The following is a 23,966-nucleotide window of genomic DNA, read 5'->3' as shown; positions in this document are numbered from 1 at the left end:
AAGCCACTAAGTCTGTGGTGATTTGTTATGGCAGCGAATGAAAAAACCGGTACAAATCACCTACACCCATTCACTACCTATTTCCCTTAATATACTCACATCACCTTGGTGCCCCGCCTGATAGAAGCAAATCTTCCCATATGCATGCCTGGCGTCAAAAAGAAAGGAAATGAGAAGAAGAAAGGAAAAAGGAGGTGGTGATGCACAAAGTTGTTTTTTGTTTTGTTTTGTTTTTGTTTTTTAAACTTCTTGTTGTATAGATAGGGAAACATCGCATTCTCTTTTGGATGTCTCTTTCAAGAAAACCCCTGCATATTCTGAAAAGTGAGGCACGACTGCCAAAACCTGCGCCTGCCAAGAGAGTAAATGTCCTGAAGGAATCTGTTTTCCTAACAACTATCTCCAGAGACACTACAAGAACAGTGGGGAAACACAAACCATTTTAAGTTTCAATTTCCAAAATGAAGCAAAGCAAAGGAGACAGGGTCAGAGGCCGGGACGGCACAGAGAAGGCCCCGCGGGGCGGGAGCAGGCGCGTCCCCTCGGCGGCTGTGTGGTCCCCGCGACCCCGGCAGCGGGCAGCGCAGGGGCGCGGCGCTGGGGCTCTGCGCCCCGCCCCCGTCCGCCCCCGGCTCTCCGCCGGGCGTCTCCCCGCGGGAGGTCCCGAGTCCCGCGGAACCTGCCTCGTCGCCGTCCACTGCCTCTCCAGCCCTGGACCACTAGGAGCGGGGATGGCAGGAGGGGAACGGGGCACCCACTCACCCGCCTCGGCCCGCCGAGCGCCGCGCCGCGGTTCCCGGAAACCTCGCTGGGGGCGCGCAGGTGGAGCGTCCGCGGGAGTCGCTGGAACCTCCGGGCCCGGCTGGCGCTGCCTTGTCCAGAAGCGCCTTGAGCCTTTTTCAAGTGGGTGTCCCCCAAATCAACAGTTTGGTTCCTTTAAAAAAAAAGAAAGAAAGAATAAAAGGAGAAGAAAACTACTCAAATGATGATTTTCTTTAAATCTAGCCACTGCTCGAATACCAAACCTGGTGTCTCCAATGATTAGTCACTAACAAGTTACAGCTATTTTCACTTTCGATTTTTAAAACGTGTTGGTTTTGGTTTTGTTTTGAGGGAATTTATTCCCAAAGTATTCCTTAAGTTTCCATAGACACTCATTTTAGGACATGCTTTAAAAACCACTCCTTTGTATGTGTATTACAGGATGTGTTTTTGGAAAAAGTGGATAGAAACCAAATAAAGCCAAAGTGAGAGTCTCTCATCAGATTGTAATGGTAACTCTCATTGTAATTTATTGGTCATTACAACCTTAATCTACAAATCTTTGCAGCCAGCACAAGGTCAACTTTTGTGTACAGGTATTTCTTTTGCAACTTCCCAGGAAGTTGGGAAAGCTGTGGTGTTCAGTTGGTTTCTATGACCCATGTCCCTTGAAAGTTTTCTTATAATCTTTTGTTTTGTTGTGAAGCTTATAAATAAATACTTCACTGAGTGTGATCTTTTCCTTTGAAATGGAAAACATCTGGTTTACTTCAAAAATTGCATTGTTTCTGAATCCTACACAGAGAACCACCCCACAGCTGCACTGGCTGGTAAATAGAGGTCAGGGAGGAGATGTATCAAAATGACTCCCAGGAATAAATTCTAGTTTATAGTGCTGTATATTCATATATAACTGATATATAATCTGATAAAATGAAAGATTAACCAAAGTCAAATTCCTTTATATCAAGAATATTATATGCGTTTTCAAATAAAGTAATACATTGAGGTATTTCCAAATGATGTAAATATCAGTAGGTTTTGATTGCATGCCACTCCTGAATTAAAAAGTGGTTTGCTCTGCAAAGGGAAAAGGAAATAAACATTTACAGGTGTATTAAATATTCACCTTTTCTATGTGAAAAAAAAAGAATATTGATGGCAATCAGTTTAAAGTGGCCTTTCTAAGTGAAAAAAATAAAGTGGTGCATAGACACTTGTACCCATCAGCCCAGTCAAAATAGTACCAAAACTCTAATTGTGGCAGCCTGAGAATTACTTTTGGTCTCCCTTAAAATTTTTATTTTATTTATTTATTTAAATTTATTTATTTATTTATTTAATTTATCTATTTTTGGCTGCGTTGGGTTAAAATTTTGTTTCTTTAAATTTTGTTTTTTATTTTATTATTTTATTTATTTATTTAAATTTATTTATTTATTTATTTAATTTATCTATTTTTTGGCTGCGTTGGGTCTTCGTTGCTGCACAAGGGCTTTCTCTAGTTGCAAGCGAGCAGGGGCTACTTTTCGTTGCAGTGTGCGTGCTTCTCATTGCGGTGACTTCTCTTGTTCCATAGCAAGGGCTCTAGGTGCGTGGGCTTCGGTAGCTGTGGCACCCGGGCTTAGTTGCTCCTTGGCATGTGGGATCTTCCCAGACCAGGGCTCGAACCCGTGTCCCCTGCATTGGCAGGCGGATTCTTAACCACTGCGCCACCAGGGAAGCCCCTTTTATTTTATTTTTGGCTGCACTGCAAGGCTTGAGGGATCTTATTTCCCTGGCCAGGGATTGAACCCTGGCCCATGGGAGTGAAAGCGCTGAGTCCTAACCACTGGACCGGCAGGAAACTTCCATCCCTTATAGTTTTAGAGAACATGAACTCTAGAGGTTATTTAGTTCAAACCTCATTTCTTCTTTTATCTTATTTTTGTTTTTTATAAGAAGATACTAAGCAATAGGACCATGACCAGAACAGGACTCATCTAAGATTGACTCCAATCCTGTTAAAGGACAAAGGATACAGTTAGTAGGGAAGCCTTTGGGCCACTCACATGCTGAAGCTGAGCCACGTGTAACAGTCTGAACTCAAGTCAACTTCAGGTCCAGTACTCTGCAAAGCACAGGGGTTCCGAAGATGAATAGGCAGCTCCCAGATATATATATATATATATATATATATATTTTTTTTTTTTAATTTTATTTATTTTTGGCTGCGTTGGGTCTTTGTTGCTGCGCGGGCTCTCTCTAGATGCGGCGAGCGGGGGCTACTCTTCATTGTGGTGTGCCGGCTTCTCATTGCGGTGGGTTCTCTTGTTGCGGAGCATGGGCTCTGGGTGTGTGGGCTTCAGTAGTTGTGGCGTATGGGCTCAATAGTTGTGGCTCGTGAGCTCTAGAGCGCAGGCTCAGTAGTTGTGGTGCATGGGCTTAGTTGCTCCGCAGCATGTGGGATCTTCCCGCACCAGGGCTCGAACCTGTGTCTGCTGCATTGGCAGGCGGATTCTTAACCACTGCGCCACCAGGGAAGTCCCAGCTCCCAGATATATTATTGTTAACAATCGTAATTGCGAAGATCTACTGAGAACTCCTAGGCATTTTATAAACCGTTTTTGTTTTGCAAACAATATGAGATATAGGTATTATCCTCATTTTGCAGATGAGGAAACTATGGCTTAAAGTGCTGATCCAAAACCAGGCAATTAACCCGTGATGGCATTGATATCTTTCTCTACTCTCAACCATGAAGTCAGTCTCCACACTATGTTCTACAGGGCATGAAAAAAGAGGGAATTCTATGGGCAAGTATGATTAGGAAATGCTGCATACTGGATTCACACTTGGGAGATTCACAATGCACATCCACATGTTGAGTTTTGAGAAGTATTGCAGGCAAAAATTATAGCATACATTTAAAAGTTTAACTTTATTTAATCTTGAATTTATCAAACTCATTTGACCACTAAAGCCTTTTTTTCAAGGAGCAGCTATTAAAATCTTGACAAGTTTCTAGTGGGGCAATTTGAGTAATGCTTTACTAATGATGGGGTCCAGGACTTGCTTCCTCAAAATATGGCACCTTGGAATATTGACTATTTTAAGTAGAAGGAGTTTGAGAAACAGTAGAAGCAAGACAGTCACTCTGACCATCCCCCCCCATGACCATCCTTCTCTGAAATAGTTCAAAAAGCCTCCTGTGAGAGGTGCTCACCCTATACCTGTAGGAAAGGAGCATTCTTATCTCCAAAGACAAATGGACCCAGAGAAGAATCCTAACAAACCAGCTTTGCTAAGTTTTCTCCAGTTTACTTCAATTACCTCATACTCTCTGACCTATCATATTCTTCCATGACTATCCTCTCTTCATCAAACCTAGCATAAAAATACTCAGTTCTAACTGTTTCCATAGGTCTTCATTTCCTTACGAAGACTTCTGTGTCATGTACAACTTACGTTAAATAAATTTGTAGGCTTTTCTCCTCTTCATCTGTCTTTGTCAGTTTCATTTTCAGACCCAGCCAGGAACCCTAAGAGGGTCAAGGAAAACTTTTTCTTTCTATCTATCTATCTATCTATCTATCTATCTATCTATCTATCTATCTATCTATCTATCATCTTCTATCTATCACACACTCAATAAATATTATATCACACATGAGATGCCTTGAACATGTCATGTAAATCTACACTGACATGATATGAGATGTATATTGTGTTACAAATTTATCTCCCCACCAGATGGCAATGGGCTTCTCCCAAGCTTCACTATAAATGCACCATCCCCCCACTCACCAGTGTTACATACTGTACCATGTGTGCTATGAAGTGTGATACTAGGAGTAGTAGAACACCAAGGAGAAAACAGTCCCCTCTACTTCAGGAAGTCAGGGAATGTTTCCTCCACAGAAGAGGTGAAGATTGTGTTGACTCTTAAAGGTAGAGGAAGTGAACTGAGACCAAAGGTCAGATGAAAAATCCCAGAGAGGCACCATGAGTTTAGTGGATATGCAAACCATGAGAAAACCACCTGATATCTATTATATTATGCTCTTTCTTTTAGAAAAGGTCTAGCACACCAAGTTTATGCTGCTAGTTGCCAAGATTTTGGTAATCCTGTTTGCAGTCCGTCCTTGGGGAAGTTGCAACATTTAAACTTTGCCCAGCATTGTGCAGGGTCCTGGGCGACACAAAGGAATTAGGTAACATCATTCTCATTTTCAAGAGGTTTGCAATTGAAATATCAAGAGTAAAGGACTGTTGCCAAGACAGTAGATCTTAAATACTCTCACCACAAAGAAGAAATGATAATTACGTGACATGATGGAGGTATTAGCTGTGGTAATCATTTGACAATATATAAGTGTAACAAATCAGTATGTTGTATGCCTTGTTCCCCTTAAACTCACACAATGTTATTTGTCAACTGTATCTCAACAAAGCTGTAAAAAAAATAAATAAAATAGTAGACAACAGGTTTTTTAAAAAGCAAAGGAAAATAAATATTCTATCCCTTACTCTCTATCAGGCAGGCAGTACTACATAGTTAAGAGCATGGTTTTGATATGAGTTGTTGGTTTGAATACCAATTTCAAGTTACAGAAGTTTCCCAGCCTCATTTTTCTCCTCTGTAGAATGGAGCTGTTGTGAATGAGATACTGCTACATGTCAAGGTCTAAGCACAGTGCCTTACCCAGGATAAGCATTCAAGTAGCTTGACACTGGTAGCCCAGGTAGCTGTTACCATCTTATACATGGGTGAGATTCTTTTTCCATTTTCTTCTTGCACATTTCTTCTGCTTTGTCTTCCTACCTGAAAAAGTACACTTAAGACAAAGACCATTTTTTATTTCTTTTGTGTCACCTGCAGTTACTAGTAAAATGACTATACCTAGTACATGCAATATAAATATTATACCTATTTCTAACTAGTAGTTAGATACAAGAGTAGGAGTCAAATACTCTAGGCTCAATATTATAACCCCTTTGTATAGGTTTTCATGTTAGTGTATGAATAAGTTTGTATAAGTGAACAAAATATTGTGAGCTAGATCAAATATTTATAAATAGAAGTTTATAATAGAAGTTAATCCAAGTAAAATAACAATAATAAAATTAAAGAATAAAGGACATTACCTTCTTGAATCATGCCTGGGCCACTGATTTATCATATAAACATACTTGATCAGTCAGAAAATTCTGTTTTGTTAAAGTATTTAGAGAATAAAGCTACTGTCCTTGGACAATGCTGGAAAGAACACTTGAGTGTTTTGCTCATGAAACAGAGGTTCAAAAATAAAAATTGATCCTTGATATCCTTAAGACATCAAGCAGTAAACCTCAATATTATATTATGGAAATTATTTTAAGAGAATCTGAGAATACTGCTGATGTTTTCCTGCTTTGCTTGCAAACTGAATACTGCTTTTTTTTAAAAATTAATTTATTTTATTTATTTTTGGCTCTGTTGGGTCTTTGTTGCTGTGTGCGGGCTTTCTCTAGTTGCGGCGAGCGGGGGCTACTCTTTGTTGCAGTGCGCAGGCTTCTTGTTGCGGTGGCTTCTCTTGTTGCAGAGCACGGGCTCTAGGCACGCGGGCTTCAGTAGTTGTGGCGCACAGGCTTAGTTGCTCCTCGGCATGTGGGATCTTCCCGGATCAGGGCTCGAACCTGTGTCCTCTGCACTGGCAGGTGGATTCTTAACCACTGCGCCACCAGGGAAGCCCCTGAATATTGCTTCTGAATTGGCTATACTCCAATATAAAATAAAAAGTTAAAAAAAAAAAAATGAATACTGCTTCTGACAGAATTCTCTCAGGGTGAAGTGATAGTAGGATAAATCCAATTGTTTGGCTTGAACTTAAAATCACAGGGGAGGAAAAAGCTTAAAGAGCCTTGAGATTCTCAGAATGCTTAAAAAGAACATAGCTTTGGAATGTTGGAAAAATCAAAATATTAAATTCTGATTATGTTCTCACCAAAAATCCCAAATGAGAAAGAATCGGGCAAAGCATCCAAATAAATCAATGTAGCTTCCCAGGGAGCTCAGCAGTTAAGAGAATATGCACAAACATAGTGAAAACAACTAAAGAAATTTATTTTGCTTGACTATCTATGTTTTTTGACTAGGGAATTTGTAGTTTGTTTTTGCCTGAGGAGTTCTAAAAATTGCCAAGTAGCAAGATTTGGGTTGGTGTTTGATAAGTTGTTTCTGATTATTTCCTTGGTTTGAATAGTTCTCCACAAAAGGTGTCAAGTCATTGCAACAAGGAAATTCACCAGTCTATTCAGAGTATTAAAAACATATCAGGCAAAGAGCTCAACTTTTTAAGTTAAATTTGTTTTCAATTTGTTCTTAGTGTACCTAGGTATATGTAAGGGCATAATTTCTACTAAGATATATCTCAGTATAGTGTATGATTTCTGTTGAATCGTGTCCCAAACTCACCAGAAAGGGAAAATGTGTCTGTGGGTAAGAGGACGTCCTATAGACCAGTGCTTCTCAAACTCTAATGCCCATCTGAATCAGCTGGGGATCTTGTTAACATGTAGATCCTGGGAATTCCCTGGTGGTCCAGTGGTTAGGACTCAGCGCTTTCACTGCTGGGGCCCAGGTTCAATCCCTGGTTGGGGAGCTGAGATCCTACAAGCCACGTGGCACCGCCAAAAAAAAAAAAAAAGCAGATCCTGATTCCATAGGTTTGAGGTGGAAGCTCTTCATTTTGAACGTTGCTTGGTGATGCTGGTGGCGTGATGGCGCTGGGTCTTGAACTATACTTTGAATAGCAAGGCTGTAGACTAACCAGTTCCCTAAAGAACAAAGAGGGAGCAGAAACGTTCACTCCAGAGTCAGGGTACTGTGTGCTGTGTGGCTCAGTCGGGGAGCACAGGGCCTCTTCCTGTTTGCCAGCCTGGTAGCCTAGGTTCATGAGTAGAAGAAAAGGCATTTCTTGACGTCCATGGTAGACAGGACAAGAGCAGTTCCTGTCTTTCATGCCATCTCCTTCAGAGGACAAAGGCTCCTTGTCTGCAGCTAGGCTGCCATTACAGCTACTCTGAAATGGAAAGGAAGGAATAAGCCATGAGGGTGAATGGGTCAAAATGATGCAAAAGTGGAAAGAAGTAAGGAGAAGCCAGAAAAAAAGAACAAGACTAGTATATCCAGGAACCCTGAAAGGAATATTCTTTTCTCTTTCATTAGTTATTCATTCCAATTTATTCTAAATAGTTTGCCCTGGTGTCCGGTGTAACAAGATAGAATGACCTCACACACAGGGCTCATTTTAACAACAAAATATCTTCATGGGGCAGTTTGATGATGTTGGACACATAAAGCCAGAGGTAATTCATCCCTCTAAATGCTTAAACTCCTCCAGAAAACTTAAAAAGACAAACAGTCTTCATCCCCAATACAAATAAAACAAAGAAGTGTCCTTCAGATCTTATTGCTTGGTGACTTTATGCATTGGAATAGAAACACTATGGCCTTTTGGGCGGTTGACCTCAGCTGTTTTTCAACCATTTGAAGAATAAGAACTCTAATTTTGGTGCCAAGACTCAAAGCAAAGCTTTCTCAGGTGGATGAACAAGAGCTGTAGCTGGCTTGTCATGGAAATTGCACCACCTTAAAATCACCAGGAGAACTGGGCTGAGTCTCTGCTCTGACCCTTACTACAGGGTCACACTGGTCACACTACAAATTCACATCCAGTGTGTTCCCTGGAAATCCCTGGTGTTCCCTGAAAATGTGCAGTGCGTGCTAGGGAGCGATTCTGGGCTGCCAAGACTTGCTTGATTGCCGGTCTAGAATTAGATAGAACAAGTAAGAACAAGTCAGTCAAGTAAGTCCAAGATTCAATCATATTCTCTCTCTCTCTCTCCCCCAACTATTTTGTCATGTTATTTTATGAACTTTACATAAGACAGACAGGTAATTGTTGAGTGGCTTTTTTTGTGGTCTAGTCTCTATCCTACTACCCTGAACGTATCCCGAACAGCAATGCGATTTTCCCTGCTCTTCACTGGCTCCTTTCTGTGGTCGCTAACCTGATCTGCCCTCTCCTAGGGACACGGTAACCAGATGGCCCAGGTTTCTTAAGACTCCTTTTCACATAGCCTATCCAGTTTCATTCTTTGCCACAGCCAGTGTGTCTTTTCCTCCACACCCTCTCACATTAAAATTCATAGTTGATTGTCTAATTTTCACAGGAAGATTGTCATGATGGCTAATTTACATCTAGAATTTACCTTGCTAATGATTCCTTTGGTCCTTTCATCCTACACACCCCTGCCATATTATTCTTCTAAAAGTTCTGCTGTCATCATGTCATTCCACACCTTAAGCATTTACAGGTGACATCTAACATATACAGCCCAAACTCCAGAGGGCAGGACCTACCCTCCCTCCCATGCTCCCAATCCCAAACTGTTTCCACAACAAGCTGGCTACAGCTTGTCTTTTTAACTTTATCATTCACTATTCTTCTTCTCTGTATCCAACAAATTAGTCGGCTATCCTCTAAATCCAGAATACTCTTATCAACCAACTGGTCTTCTTTCTTTTACCATTTCCCTTTCCTGAGATGCTTTCCTTCTCCTTTCTATTATTTCAGTCATACGATTGTACACATGAACTTCTAACAAACACATGTCATACCTTAAAGGCAGTGGTGATATTCAAGATATCAATAACTGATCAGTATGGACACTGAACCATCAGAAGAGCTCTAGCCAGAAGGCTGGAGTGGTGTCCTAGAAGATCTTTCTGGGCCAGGCATTAATCCTACAGTTACTGGATCCTAGAAGGTGGCGGTGGGGGGGGGTGGGGTGCTGGGAATTCCTGGTGGAGATACGGTCAGGGCAGTAGAGGCACTGGGGTGGGCTTGGGGGAAGACTGCAACCAACTGGCACAGAAATATTTCATTATTTAACATCTGATATGAACACCCGGGGTACAGTGGCTGAACACCAGTGTCAGGCTTTGCTGCTGCATCTCCAGGCTCAAGTTAAGCTCCTGTCCAACAACCCCAGGAGTAGTGATCCCTCCCTCTCTAAATTATTTTAGCATGTTTTGCCCATACCACTTACTAGGTACATTCATAACCTTGCATTGTTAATTGTCTTTTTGGGGACTATTGTGCAATTCATCCCCAAAAGATGGTAATCTTTTCCAAAACAAGAGTTGTACTGTATCTTTGTCTCTCCCTAAATGTCAAATATAGTGCCTTTCTTGGGCAATTACTTATCCTATATTTATTAATGAAAATCGATTGAATGAGTAACTGAGAACCAATACACCATAATGTGGTCATTTCAAATGACCTCACTTAGAGAGTGAGGGAGTTACAGACATCTTTGAGCCTCTGATAAGAGCTAGAGACTTTCTTCTCAGAAATATCCATAGCAACATGAAATCGTGCATACAATTTCAGGTGTCTTACATATCCCCTACAGCCATTCATAGATTCCTGGGAGTCCATGGAATCTAGGTTAAGGACTGTGGTTTAAAAGGAATGTTACAGAACCAGAACATCAACCTAAAGAATTAACTGGGTTTTGTTTTGCTTTGTTTTTGTATCTTCTAAGTACATTTATTCATTCCATGAAGGAAATGGCCCTTGTGCAGGTGTACAGTGATGTTCCATGTTTCCATATAACAGAGCTTGCTTAAATTCACAGCCAGACTGCGTTTCACCTGATGTGCACTCTAAGTAAAGCTGGTTAATGATGACTGTGAGCAGGCCCAGGACTTGAAGTTTTCAAAACTTTACTTCTTTTATCAGCACTCTTGATTTTATAAACGATGAAGCCCATCAACCCCATTCCTACCCAGATCTCCTGGTAAACTTGAGTACAGTAGGGCTTCGTGAGGGATCCAAACATTTTTAATAAGGTTTTGAAACATCTTGGAGCAGGACGAACAGCTTAGGCCACACCAAGGCCCCACAGCTACTAAAGACTTAACTTGGGTGTTACCTTGGTATTCCAGTGAGAGGGCTATTTAGAAGAGCTCATCCTAGTTCACCTCTTGGATCATGGTGTCTCAGTGCTATCCCCTTGCCTCTACCTGGAAGGCAGAAGAGCAGCAGGACCCACAGGCTTGCCGTAGTGGTCCAGTCTCCCCCAGGAATATGGTACTGCTGACTAAGGTTTCAGCTAAAGTGCGCTCATTATCAGTTATACTCGTAGATGTCAGATGACAAATGCCAGTAACAATCCGGAGTGGAACCATCTGTGGTTGAATTTATTAACAGGTACCACATGCCAAAGTGTGGCTAACTAAGGGGGAAAGGGACAAGTGAAGAGGCAAGATCACTTTGCCTTAGACAGAACTTTGCTCCTCAGGGAAAGCAGTCTTGGCACATAAACTAAAGAGCAGACATGAGGCATAAAATAGTGAGATCATCGTCACTAAAACTCTGTGTGGAATTCACTCCCACCGAGGTACGCACCATGACTCAAAGAAATGGGACTTCCATCAACTCCCCAAGGCAATTAACTAGGCTCCTGTAATAAATTTCTTTCTGGAAGAAAGAAGAGCACTTATTTAGAAGGGAAGCTGCCTGCTATGGTAGAGAAATGAGAGTCTAGAAAAATTACACTAGCTCATATTTCATACTGATTTGCTTCACTTCTTGGGAAAAAGTAGAAAATCTTTTACATACTATTAATCTTTGGATTGGTTCCCATTGTCAGAAACTTCTTCTTGGAGCTCACTACTACTACAAAGACATTAGGCGTGGATAGTGAAGAGAACCCCAAAAGCCAATAATATGGAAGAATAGGTCAATAAATGCTAATTAAAATTAGAGCCAACTGGGAGGGATAAATTGGGAGACTGGAATTGACACATATACAGTACTATATATAGAATAGATAACTAATAAGAATATACTGAATAGCAAAGGGAACTCTATTCAATACTCTGTAATGGGACTTCCTTGGTGGCACAGTGGTTAAGAATCCGCCTGCCAATGCAGGGGACACAGGTTTGAGCCCTGATCTGGGAAGATCCCACATGCCGCGGAGCAACTAAGCCCATGCGTCACAACTACTGAAGCCCGCACGCCTAGAGCCCATGCTCCGCAACAAGAGAAGCCACCGCAATGAGAAGCCCGTGCACCACAACGAAGAGTAGCCCCGGCTCACCACAACTAGAGAAAGCCCACGTGCAGCAACAAAGACCCAACACAGCCAAAATAAATAGATAAATAAAATTTAAAAATATATATGTATATAAAAAATACTCTGTAATGACCTATATGGGAAAGGAATCTAAAACAAGAGTGGATATATGTGTACGTATAACTGACTCACTTTGCTGTACAGCAGAAACTAACACAACATTATAAATCAACTATACTCCAGCAAAAAAAATTAATTAGTAAAAAATAAATATTGGTACCAACTCAAAAAATAAGTTAAAAAAATAAGTTTTAATTCATACACACAAAAAGATGTCCATCAACAGATAAATGGATAAAGAAGATGTGGTACATATATACAATGGGCTACTACTTGGCCATAAAAAAGAATGAAATAATACCATTTGCAGCAACTTGGATGGAACTAGAGATGATCATACTAAGTGAAATAAGTCAGAAAGAGGAAGACAAATACCATATGGTATCACTTATGTGTGGACTCTAAAATATAACACAAATGAACTTATCTACAAAACAGAAACAGACTCACAGACATAGAGAACAGACTTGTGGTTGCCGAGGGGGCCCAGTGGGGAACGAATGGAGTGGGAGTTTGGGGTCAGCAGATGCAAACTATTATATATGGAATGGATAACAACAAGGTCCTCCTGTATAGCACAGGGAACTATATTTAATATCCTGTGATAAACCATAATGGAAAAGAATATATAAAAAAAGTTTATATATGTATAACTGAATCACTTTGCTGTACAGCAGAAATTAACACAACACTGGAAATCAACCATACTTCGATAAAAATAAATTTAAAAAAATTAGAGTCAACCTATGCTTTTCTGGCCATAGACCAAAGTAATATTACTGAGAGGCACAAAAAACAGTAGATATTTTCCAAGAACTGTTTGGAGAAATTACATGAATTCTCTGGACACACGCAGAAGAGAGGATGTGCGATAGATGAGGCTGTGACTCAGCAGCAGCCCTAGTTTTCAACTGCTTTGACGACTGTGATGAGATATTGAGGTGTCTGAAAAGAAAAGGTGAATTCTCTCTACAGCATTCTTCAGTGCCCTGCACCACATGTGGGTGTATCCTCACCAAAAATACTGTGATGATAATGTAAGATTCAGGGGTGCTCGGGTGGTGCAGAAAAAGAGCGTCAGGAGAAGCAATTTCCCTGCTTTTGTGCAACTAATTTACAACAAGCTCTCAAATCCAAGTTATAGGAAGCAAGGAGTTGGGGTGAGGAGGGTGGGATGGTGGGGGGAGGGGGGAGCAAAGAGTTACTTGACTATCTTCTGCTGTTTCTTGATTTATGGCAATCCCTGTGTGTGAGTGAAACACACAACTTCTCTCCAACCATCTGTCTTGGTTATTGGGCACAGAGGTGAAGTAGTATTAAGCCTACCGTTTTAGCACTTTTGTCCACTCTCTCCACCAAATGGATATCTGGCCATTGTGGGAAGAGTGACTAAGGTGATGCCTTGTACACAGAAGTGACCTGTGAATACTTGTTGAATAAGGTAATATGAACCAACTTATGGCCTTGACCTCACTCTTTACCTATTTATTCCACAGCCCTGGCTCTAAGATGCCCTGCTCCCTGGGAGAACAGCAGCTATGTCTGAGAGGAATAAAAAAAACAACTCAAAGAATTCTAGGTTGTCAAAATCTGGAAATATTGGGAAACTTTCAAGTGAAACAGTAGTAACTTTTCCAGGCCCAAAAAGCAGAAGAAGGCCTTAACTGTGGGTTACAGGATTATCATTAGAAAATGTTTAGTAAGATGAATGGATAAACGAAATGCAGTATATACAGACAATGGAATGTTATTTAATTTTAAAAAGGAAGTAAATTCTGACATAAGCTACAACATGGATGAACCTTGAGGACATTATGTGAGGTGAAATAAGCCAGTCAAAAATGGACAAATATTGTATGATTCCACTTATACAAGTTACTGAGAGTAGTCAAAGTCATAGAGACAGAAAGTAGAATCATGGTTGCCAGGGACTGGGGGATGGGAGAAATGGAGAGTTATTGTTTGATGGGTACAGAATTTCAGTTTGGGATGATGAAAGAGTCCTAGAAGTGGATGGTGGTGATGGTTGCACAGCAATGTGAATGTACTTGATGCCACTGAAATGTATGCTTAAAATGGTTAATGGTAAATTCTACTTTTATGTATTTTACCACAATTAAAAATAAAAACTGTAGTCCTATTTGCATGTGAGTTTTTGTATAACATTGTAAAATGATGTGAGTAAAATCAATCACTGTTTTACTGTTTTCAGATTGATGGGAAAAAAAGAAGACTGATTTGTGCCTAGCATTAAACTCCCCATTATTGGGAAGTGAGCTCAAGTTATTTCATATGGGAATTCAAGAAAGAGGAGGCTCAGAATGTTGTTCATTCCGTGGAAAAGTAAATAAAAGAGGAAGAGGAACAGAGAGAAGAGGAAGGAGGAAGAAGAGGAAGAAAATGACTCCTCACCTTAGCAATCTTCTTTCATGCAAATTCACTCCCACAAGTTTCCACACACACAGACTGCGTACCCAGCTTTGGATCCAAGATATAAATGCAACCAGGTTGAAATCTGACTTTCCAATCTAATTTCCCAGAACTCCCTTACACTAGCTTACTTCAGCCATTTCAGTCTGGTTAGGCTTAGAAATTCCTGTCTCCTGTCTTCATTCACAGAATCTCAGAGTTGGAGAATTCAGAGGTCATGTGGTCCAACTGTCAGCCAGATGCTTGACTCCTCTCTACACAACTGTTCCTTCAGTAGGGCTGGCATCTTACTTACTTGACCTTTCACTCATTTGTTTCAGTTGGGCTCATAGAATAATTAAAAAAAAAAAAAACTTTCAGGAAAAAGAGGGAAAAGAAAAAATAAACACACTCTAAACTAAAAGTCAGGTTTTTCTCACTTATTAATTTTATCTTAAAACAATATTAAAATCCAAATTACAAAACATTAAGTCTACAGTGATGCCATTTTTGTCCCCTCCCAAATATGTGTGTGTACCTGTGTGTGTATACATAGAAAAAAATTCCCTACAGAAATATATAAAGTTTCTATGCAAGTAAAGTCATGGGTGCTCTTTATTTTCTACCTTTATTTGTATCTTCTAATTTTTATTCAATTAAGGTTTATTTTTTCTTCAATAAATGAGGAAAGTATCTATAAAGTATGTTTATTCTCACAAATGAACAGAATTGAAGTGGCGATTAGTTATCTAATGATATAAAACAGAACAAAAAACATGAATTAATTTTGAAATGTACCTGGGAGAATTTGGTCTAATCAAAACAAATGGAGTGAAGGAATTGGTGATGGCCTCCTGTTTCCAAGGACAGAGAGATTAGTATTAACAGGATCAAAACTAAACCACAATACATAAATTTGATATTGAAGATAACAGAGCACAAAGTGCTGAGGTATCATCTGAGACAGTTGTCGTTCTTCTCTTTGCTTGAGTCTCCACCCCACTCCTTTATTCAATACATGTTGAACTTTAGGGTTTGTTGAATGTCAAGCATGGTGCTAAGCCTTGAGTAGGAATTCAGAGATGACTAAGACACGATGCTTGCCCTCAAGGCACTCACACTTTTCCTATTTGGCTAGAAAAGTGCTCCAGTAGGCAACCTGATGTTTTTCTTAGAAGGTGTTTTCAAAAATACTTTGGTTACCCAAGTCCCACTGTCTCTCCACACCTCACAGTCACTGATGCACCTAAAGGAAAAGCCCAGGAGCTCTTTTTGTGTTGGAATCTTTAACTTCTGATATTGCTGGCATGGGTAGATCCCATGTACCTCCTGCTGATGTGTTTTGGTGTCCTGGACTTATTAAATATTGGTAGCCAGGGCACTCCCTTCCTCAAAGAAAGACTCAGTATTTCCATGGACATCCTCCATCCAAGGACACACTCTTTTCCACCTTTACATTCTGTTCAATAGCCATAAGCAAGATCTTTGAGTCTTCTTCTACATGCTTTTCTCTCATGATGAACACAAGAAAGAACTGGTAACAAAAGTGAATAAAGGACTTGGATTCATCAAATTATGCTTGAAAGCTCTTATCCTCTCATTCTGCTCACCAAATTCAAGAGCAAACCTCCAAACCACAATATTCCCAAATCAGCACACTTCTTCCCCTTCTTTATTGCTACCACCACTGCCTATGCCACCATCCCATTTCTCTCCCTGGACATCTGCAGTGGCCTCCTTACATGACTTCCTGTTTTCCCTCTTAACCCACCACGAGTTATTCTCTGAAGAGACTCCAAAGGGATATTTTTAAAACATAGATTAAATCATGGCATCCCCTACCTGTAGCTTCCTAGTGCACATAGACTAAATTCCACACTCTTGAAGTGGCTTCCATAACCACATAGTACTGGCCATTGCCGGCTTTTCCCCTCTCATTAAGCTCCATCACCTTGGTCTCCTTTCTGTTCCTGGAGAACAGGCCAAGTGCATTCTTGCCCCAGAGCTTTTTCTCCAGCCTTTCAATCTATCTGGCACACTTGGCCAGTGATTTTTGCATGGCTGGCAAAAATCACATCATTCAAATCTAAGCTTTAATTTCACCTCCTCAGAGAGGCCTTTCCTGACCTTCTTTTCTAGAAGCTCCTCAGTCTTTCTCTATCATATCATCTTGCTGTGTCTCTGCAAAGCACTTATTACCTGAGGATGTTCTCATTTATTTATTTATTGCTTTATTAATCTGTCACAGTCACTAGAATGTAAGTTCCACAAAAGGAGTGACTTTTTATGTCTCATTCATTATTATGTTGGGATTGATGTCTGGGACAAAGCAGACATGAAACAAATAAGTGCTGAATAAATTTGCTAAATGTGTGAGAGAAGGTGACTGTCACTCCAGAGTTGGTGAGCTTAATCTTATATCCATTACACAGGCTCATTCACTCATTCACTTATTCAAAACCATTTATTGAATTAATTATATACCAGGTACTATTTCAGAAAACAAAGACAAATATAACTAAATTCTTACCCTCCTGTACTTAGATTTCCTCTACTCAAGAGAGGAGAATATAGCCAAGAAAAGATTTGTAATATGCTATCCTAAGTGTTATATTAAAAATGTGCATAGAATGGTTGGGGATGGCTACACAGGGAAGATGAGGTTTCACCTGTCACCTTGAAGAATGAATTCACCAAATGTGTTTTGGAGAGAGGAGGCAAAAGACACAGAGAGTTGAGAAAGAAGATGACACCTTCAGGCAGGGTGGAAAATATAGGTTACCATCAAATTATGGAGTTTAAACTTTATTCTGGAGGATTTTAAGAAAGGGAGGACACTCTCTGGCTTGCATGTAAAATGACCACTCTTGCAGCAGAGTAACAAATGAATGAAAGGGGGAAATATGGCAGAATACAGAATAGTCAGATGATGACAATTGGACTAAAGTAGGGACTGAGAGAATGGAGAGGAAAGGGTAGATTCCAGGGATATTTAGGGAGCAGAAGTAGGAGGGCTTGGTGATCAATTAGAGCTTTTCAGGCTATGAGGTCTGTGAGGATACAGGATTGATAGACACAGTTATATCCCCTGGCACAAAGTATCTGAGTTCATAATAAATGAATGGATGAATGAATAAAAAAGGGAAAGTCTAAAGTCAGTCCCAGTTTCCAGTGTGGACATCTGGTGTTACTGATACCATTACCAATATATGGGCAGGCTTAGAAAGAGGAAGATAAATTCATTTAGGAAATAGTGGATGTGTGGCATCTGCTAGCAAGTTGTGGCTGTCCACATTTCTGCATCCTGCTTGCAAATAAAATGGTTCCTTTTTTAGTTCCTCTCTGTTTTACAACACCCTTTTATCCAAAGCTAAAAGAAGCCATTTGCACCTTCCATGTTCTCATCAGCCAGCTCCAATTTACTAGGTACATTTTCTAATTTACGAGTTAAAGAAGGTGACAGTGTCACTAATTTTTCCACTGCTACGTTATACCAGTTGCCCTTTTTGAAGCCTTAATAACAATTACCCTCACTGGTCTTCCAGCCTCTACTAACAGTCTCCTTGCCACCTTTTTAGCCTCTGCCTACTGCCTGATCCCCAAACCACTATTTTAGGTTTTTGTTGCAGCAGCAGCCAGATTCCTGTTTCAGTTATCTATTGCTGCACAGCAAAATACCCTAAACCACCTCATTATTGTTTAGGGACTTTAAAACAATAATAATTTATTCTTTCTTATCATTCTGCAGTTTGGCATTCTGGATGGTTTTGCCGGTCTCACCTAGACTCTGGGCTGCTGGTCATATGACTCCTTCCAAGTGGAAGTCAGGCTGGCCTGGAAAGTCCAATATGGCCTTACTACATTTCTGAGAATGTCATGCTGTCTGTCAGCTGAGGAACTTCATTTTTCCTGTATGAGGTCCTACATTCTCTAGTAAGCTAAACTGGGTGTCTTCACAGCATGATGATCAAGGCCAACCCACGTCACAGACAGTGGAGAAATAGGCTCATTTCCTGATGTAGTGATTGCAAGATCACATTACACAGGGACACAGACACAGAGAGGCATGATTCATTGAAGGTCATTATTATAATACTCTATTACATTCATTCAGCCCTATGTAAAATAGGCAATTGCTGCATCTGTCATGATTGAGAAGTTGGTCACAGCAGCCAGCCCCAAAACAACACTGCTCCTGCTTAGTTTTATGCCAGTAAAATGGATGATCTATGTCCTGCCTCTTTTACCAAGTAACTCATTTCTGTGCCAGTGTCATGTGATATATCTGATTGGCATAATTAACATCTGTACCCAGCAGCAAGGAAGCTGGAAATTATGTTTTTGGATTCTTCATTAAGATGGAAAGATTTCTACCGTAGGTAACTATCAAAATATGAAGAAGGTATTCAAAAGATTCCTATTAGTCACAAATGACAGATGTCTGCTACCTACCAAATCCTTCAGTAAAGTGTAAAAACCTTTTATGATCTTAAGTGGCGGTGTTGTGGAAAATAAAGGAAAAAAGCTGTAAGTGGAATTGAGGCTTATCACACATTTACCTGATGCTCAATCAGAGGGAATAACATGCTGTTGAAAGTGTGTGCCCAAGAAGCCCAGAAAATGGCAGCAAAGTGGTCCACGTGCAACTTGGAGCAGCAGAGAGAGTACAGGATTCCAGACTAACAACATACTAGAGAAAGGTGACCCATGTTAAAAAATAATTTTTATAAAGGATACAGTCATAACTCTCAATAAAATATAAAATGAACACATACTTCATCTAACTCATTAATCAGGAATACAGTAAAATGTTAACAAACAAACAAACGAAAATACTAGGGATTTTTTCTGGTGGTCCAGTGATTAGGACTCCGTGTTTTCCCTGCTGTGGGCCCGGGTTCAATCCCTGGTCGGATACTAAGATCCTGAAAGCTGCGTGGCACAGCCAAAAAAAAAAAAGAAAGAAAACCTAACTAAAAACAGTCCAAAGCCTAATCCAAAGAGCAGACACAGATACAGGCAATCAGGAATGCTGAAATTAGTTAACTAATAGACACAAAACTGACCAATAGCCACAGGACAATAATTAATTGTATCTCCATTGGACAACTTTATTTACATCTGTATGGACAAGAATAGTTTGCAGTACTGTCAGTTTTATTTAATTTACAAAGTTGTGAAATAGCTCAAAGATAATGAAAGGCAAAATTATCTATGAAGTCTGTTAACTTAGAGAGTATAATATACAATACCTAATTTTCCATTGAAAATGCCACCAGTAAACTTTTGCTCACTTAAAGTTTTTCACAATTTTTTCTGACCTTTTAAAGGGAGAGAAAAATTGATTTTTGAGCTACATTGATCCACGTTTGCCTGTCATTTGCACAGTTAAACATATTAAGAAAAAAACAGGGAATTCCATTTCAAATTAAAATTTACAAAGTCTTGAGAGACATTGCTTCTACTCTACTGGTAAGAACAAGATATTAGCCAGAAAAATCATAGTTTAAAAAAAACATACCAGAACACCTGAAATTAATATAATGTTGTATGTCAATTACACCTCAATTAAAATACATATTTATCAGAGAACTAAGAACACCCTCCCCTCAAAAAAAAACCCCTTAAGCTAACTAAATTGTAGAAAGTGATAAGCCCATTCTAGAAAAGATGAGACCCACAGCTGCTTTAATTACTAGCAGACCAGAGGGAGAAGGAGAAATCCACAGATCAGATTGATTCAGTCAACCAGACTAGTAGCCTAACAGAGGAAGCAATACAATTTACTTCAGACTCTACACAAAATGTTTGGCATACAATAAAAAAATTACAAGACACATAAAGAAGCAAGATGTGACCCAAGGTCAAGATAGAATGTAGTCAAGAGAGCAAACTCAAAGTTGAAACTATAGATCAGAGACAGGAACTTTAAGGTAACTGTGTTAAACATGTTCAGTGATTTGGTAGACAAATTAGATAATATGCATGAATAATGGATAATTTCTTCAGAGATGGAACCTATAAAAAAGAACTTATTGTACAGGACTTCCCTGGTGGTCCAGTGATTAAGAATCCGCTTTCTAATGCAAGGGATGTGGGTTCGATCCCTGGCTGGGGAACTAAGATCCCACGTGCCATGGGGCAACTAAGCCCGCACACTTTAGAGCCCATGCACCACAACTAGAGAGCCCCGTGTGCTGCAACTACTGAGCCTGCGTACTCTGGAGCCCACACGCCACAACTAGAGAGTCTGCACACTGCAACTACTGAGCCCTTGCGCTACAGAGCCTGTGCGCCACAACTAGAGAGAAGCCGGTACACCGCAACAAAAGATCCTGCATGCTGCAACTAAGACCCGACGCAGCCAGCTAAATAAAGAACTTATTGTAAATACCTGAAATAAAAAATATGAAATATCATTTGATGGGCTCAACAGAAGTCTGCACATAGCAGAGGAAAGGATCAACTCAAATACAGGTGAAAACACAAAAAGAAAAAAGAGCGAACAAAATGGAACAGTGAATCCAAGAGTCTTTGGGCAGCAACAGATGGTCTAACATATATGTATTGTACCCTCATAAGAAAGGGAGAAAGAATGGGGGTAAAGAAGTATATGAGGAGATAGTGGTCAAGAATTTTCTAAGGAGAGTCTGGGTTGGTGAACACGTGGAGATTCAGGGAGAGTGGACCCCTGGCTAGAGCCTGGAAGTTCCTTGCACCTTCCCACATACTTTGTCCTATGCATCTCTATCATCTGGCTATTCCTGAGTTATATCCTTTTAAAATTAACTGGTAATCTTATTGCATTGACAGTATTGGCTATGGAGACAAAACTCCCCTAACCTGGTTGGGAAAATTGCTTTCCAGAGGCATTGCACTCCTTGGCATTTCTTTCTTTACACTTCCTGCCAGAATTCTTGGCTCAGGTTTTGCACTAAAGTACAAGAACAGTATGACCAAAAACACTTTGAGAAAAGAAGGAACTTAGCTGGCAACCTTATTCAGAACCAAGTTTTCCAACCTGTGAATGCAGAAGTTATCATGGGTTTCTTGCATCCATTCAGGCACCAAGTCCTGTCTACATATAGAAATGACAATACATCTAACACATATCTAGACTACTTGCTCTCAGGGGAATGGAGATACTGTTGTCATAAATAAAGTTCAAATTTATTTAAAATCCTTAAAAAATATTTTTTCTAAAATTAATTTTTAAAAAGACCCCACAGATACAAGAAACTCAGTAAAACTTAACATGATAAATACAAAGAAAACACACCTAAGAACATTATTGTCCAATTGCTGGAAACAAAATAAAACAAAAAACCAAAACAAAACAAAAGAAAAAACCAAGAAGATCTTAAAAACAAAGTAGAAACAAAGACATCATTTACAGGGGAACAAAATATGAATTATGATTGATTTCTTATCAAAAACAATAAAGGCCAGAAGACAATGGAATAGCATCTTTAAAATGGGGAGGGAAGGGAAACTTTCAATCCAGAATTCAAAATATACAAAAATGAAGTCAAAATAAAGCAAAGGCTGATAGAATTTGTGTCCAATAGATCTGCACTATAAGAAATGCTAAGAGAAATTACTCAGTCTAAAAGCTGAGGAAAATGTTATCAGATGGAATCCTGGATCTCCAAGATAGAATTTAGAGTTCCAGAAACAATAAATATCTAGGCAAATATAAAATGCCATTTTAAATTAAATATATTGCTATTATACTTGCTATAAATTATATCTATATCCCATGATATATTGCTATACTTTTTGCTTTAAATATATGTAAAGCAATATATCATTGTTATTCTTTTTGCTTTAAATATACTTTATATATATTTAAGGCAAAAAGTAGAGCAATATATTGTAGAAGTAACACATATAACAATAAAACCACAAAAGACAGGGATAGTAAATAGAATTACACAGTTGTAAAATTCCCCCATTGCTGGTTAAACAGTAAAATATTATTTGAAGTTAGAGGTAAATTAAACATGAATATTTTAATCTCTAGAGCAACCACTAAAAAATAACACTAAAGAGGTGTAGCTAAAAATGTTAATAGATTAGAAAGAATGAAATATTAAATACTAATTGATATCACCTAAAAGAAGGCAAAAAAAGAGAAACAGAGAAACATAAAATAACTAAAACAAATAGAAACTAAATAATGAAATGGTAGACTTAAATCCAACCATATCAATAATTACATTAAGTTCAAATGGACTAAACACGCCAATTAAAAGCTAGAGATTGTCAGACAAGGGTGGCGGGGGGCAGAGGAGGTGGAAGGAAACCCAACTCTATGCTATTTACAAGAAACACATTTTAAATAAAACATATTCACAAAAAGTCTAGAAGAATAATCATAGCAGTCTTATTCATAATAGTCTCCAAATTGGAAACAACCTAAATGCCTATTGCAACAGTTACCCACTGCCACATAACAAGTTACCTGAAAATTTAGTGGATTAAAACAACATTTATTATCTCACAGTTTCTGTGGATAAAGAATCTCACCAAAAAGAAGTCATCTTTTCTCTCACAAGGCTTCAATGAAGGTGTTGATTTGGGCTCCCATCATCTCAAGGCTTGACCTGGGGAAGGATCCATGTCCAAGCTTATTCTCATGGTTGTTGGCAAGATTCAGTTCCTCACAGGCTGTTGGAATGACAGCCAGAGTTCCTCACTGGCTGCTGGTGGGAGGTCTCCCTCAGTTCCTTGCCATGTAGACTTCTCTATAGGGTAGCTTACAACATGGCAGCTTGCTTCTTTAAAGCAAGCAAGAAAGAAAAACTAGAGAGAGACATGGAAGTCAAGTCCTTTATACCCAACTCTTGGAAGCAACATTCCATCACATTTGCTATATTCTTTTCATTAGAAGAAAGTCACGAGGTCCAACCCACACTTGAAGGGAGGGGATTCCACAAGACTATGAATATCAAGACGTGAGGATCACTGGGAACCATGCCAGAAGCTGCCTACCACATCTATCCATGGAAAATAGATTAAAAAAAATTTTTATTGGAGTATAATTGCTTTACAATGCTGTGTTAGTTTCTGCTGTAAAATGAAGTGAATCAGCTGTATGTATACATATAGCCCCTCCCTCTTGGACCTCCTCTCCCCCTCCCACCCATCTAGGTCATCACAGAGCACCAAGCTGAGCTCCCTGTGCTATACAGCAGATTCCCACTAGCTATCTACTTTACACATGGCAGTGTATTTATGTCAAAACTAATTTCCCAATTCATCCCACCCTCCCCTTTCCCGTGTCCACACGTCCGTTCTCTTCATCTGCATTTCTATTCTTGCCCTGCAAATAGGTTCATCTGTACCATTTTTCTAGATTCCACATATATGCATTAATACACAGTATTTGTTTTTCTCTTTCTGACTTACTTCACTCCGTATGACAGACTCTAGGTCCATCCACACCTCTACAAATGACCCAATTTCATTTCTTTTTATGGCTGAGTAGTATTCCATTATATATATGTACCATGTCTTCTTTATCCATTCATCTGTTGATGGACACTTAGCTTGCTTTCATG

The 23,966-nt window shown here is 39.6% G+C and overlaps 1 protein-coding gene, 1 long non-coding RNA gene and 1 pseudogene across 3 annotated transcripts in view; 1 reads left to right on the top strand and 2 right to left on the bottom strand.

Moving 5' to 3' along the window:
• Positions 1–22,961, bottom strand: part of NMI (N-myc and STAT interactor) — a 39,471-nt gene extending 16,510 nt beyond the window's left edge. The window contains exons 1-2 of the mRNA XM_082395778.1: positions 22,933–22,961; positions 763–934 (exon numbers count right to left, since the gene is read on the bottom strand). Of these exons, the coding sequence (XP_082251904.1) occupies positions 763–934; positions 22,933–22,946 (186 nt within the window). The 5' untranslated portion in view covers positions 22,947–22,961. The remainder of the gene's footprint in view (positions 1–762; positions 935–22,932) is intronic.
• LOC309630482 overlaps positions 1–23,966 on the top strand; it is a 532,185-nt gene that overhangs the window by 497,568 nt on the left and 10,651 nt on the right. The window lies entirely within an intron of this gene.
• On the bottom strand, positions 856–23,010 carry LOC309630468 (ATP synthase subunit ATP5MJ, mitochondrial pseudogene; annotated as a pseudogene). Its single transcript, XR_014249524.1, has 3 exons — positions 22,933–23,010; positions 5,447–11,273; positions 856–934 (listed from the first exon to the last, which is right to left on the bottom strand). The product of XR_014249524.1 is annotated as an ATP synthase subunit ATP5MJ, mitochondrial pseudogene (transcript).

The sequence above is a fragment of the Balaenoptera borealis genome (genome assembly GCF_965194805.1).
Source record: "Balaenoptera borealis genome assembly, chromosome: 6".
Classification (NCBI taxonomy): domain Eukaryota; kingdom Metazoa; phylum Chordata; class Mammalia; order Artiodactyla; family Balaenopteridae; genus Balaenoptera; species Balaenoptera borealis.
This window is presented reverse-complemented; position numbering and strand designations above follow the sequence as displayed.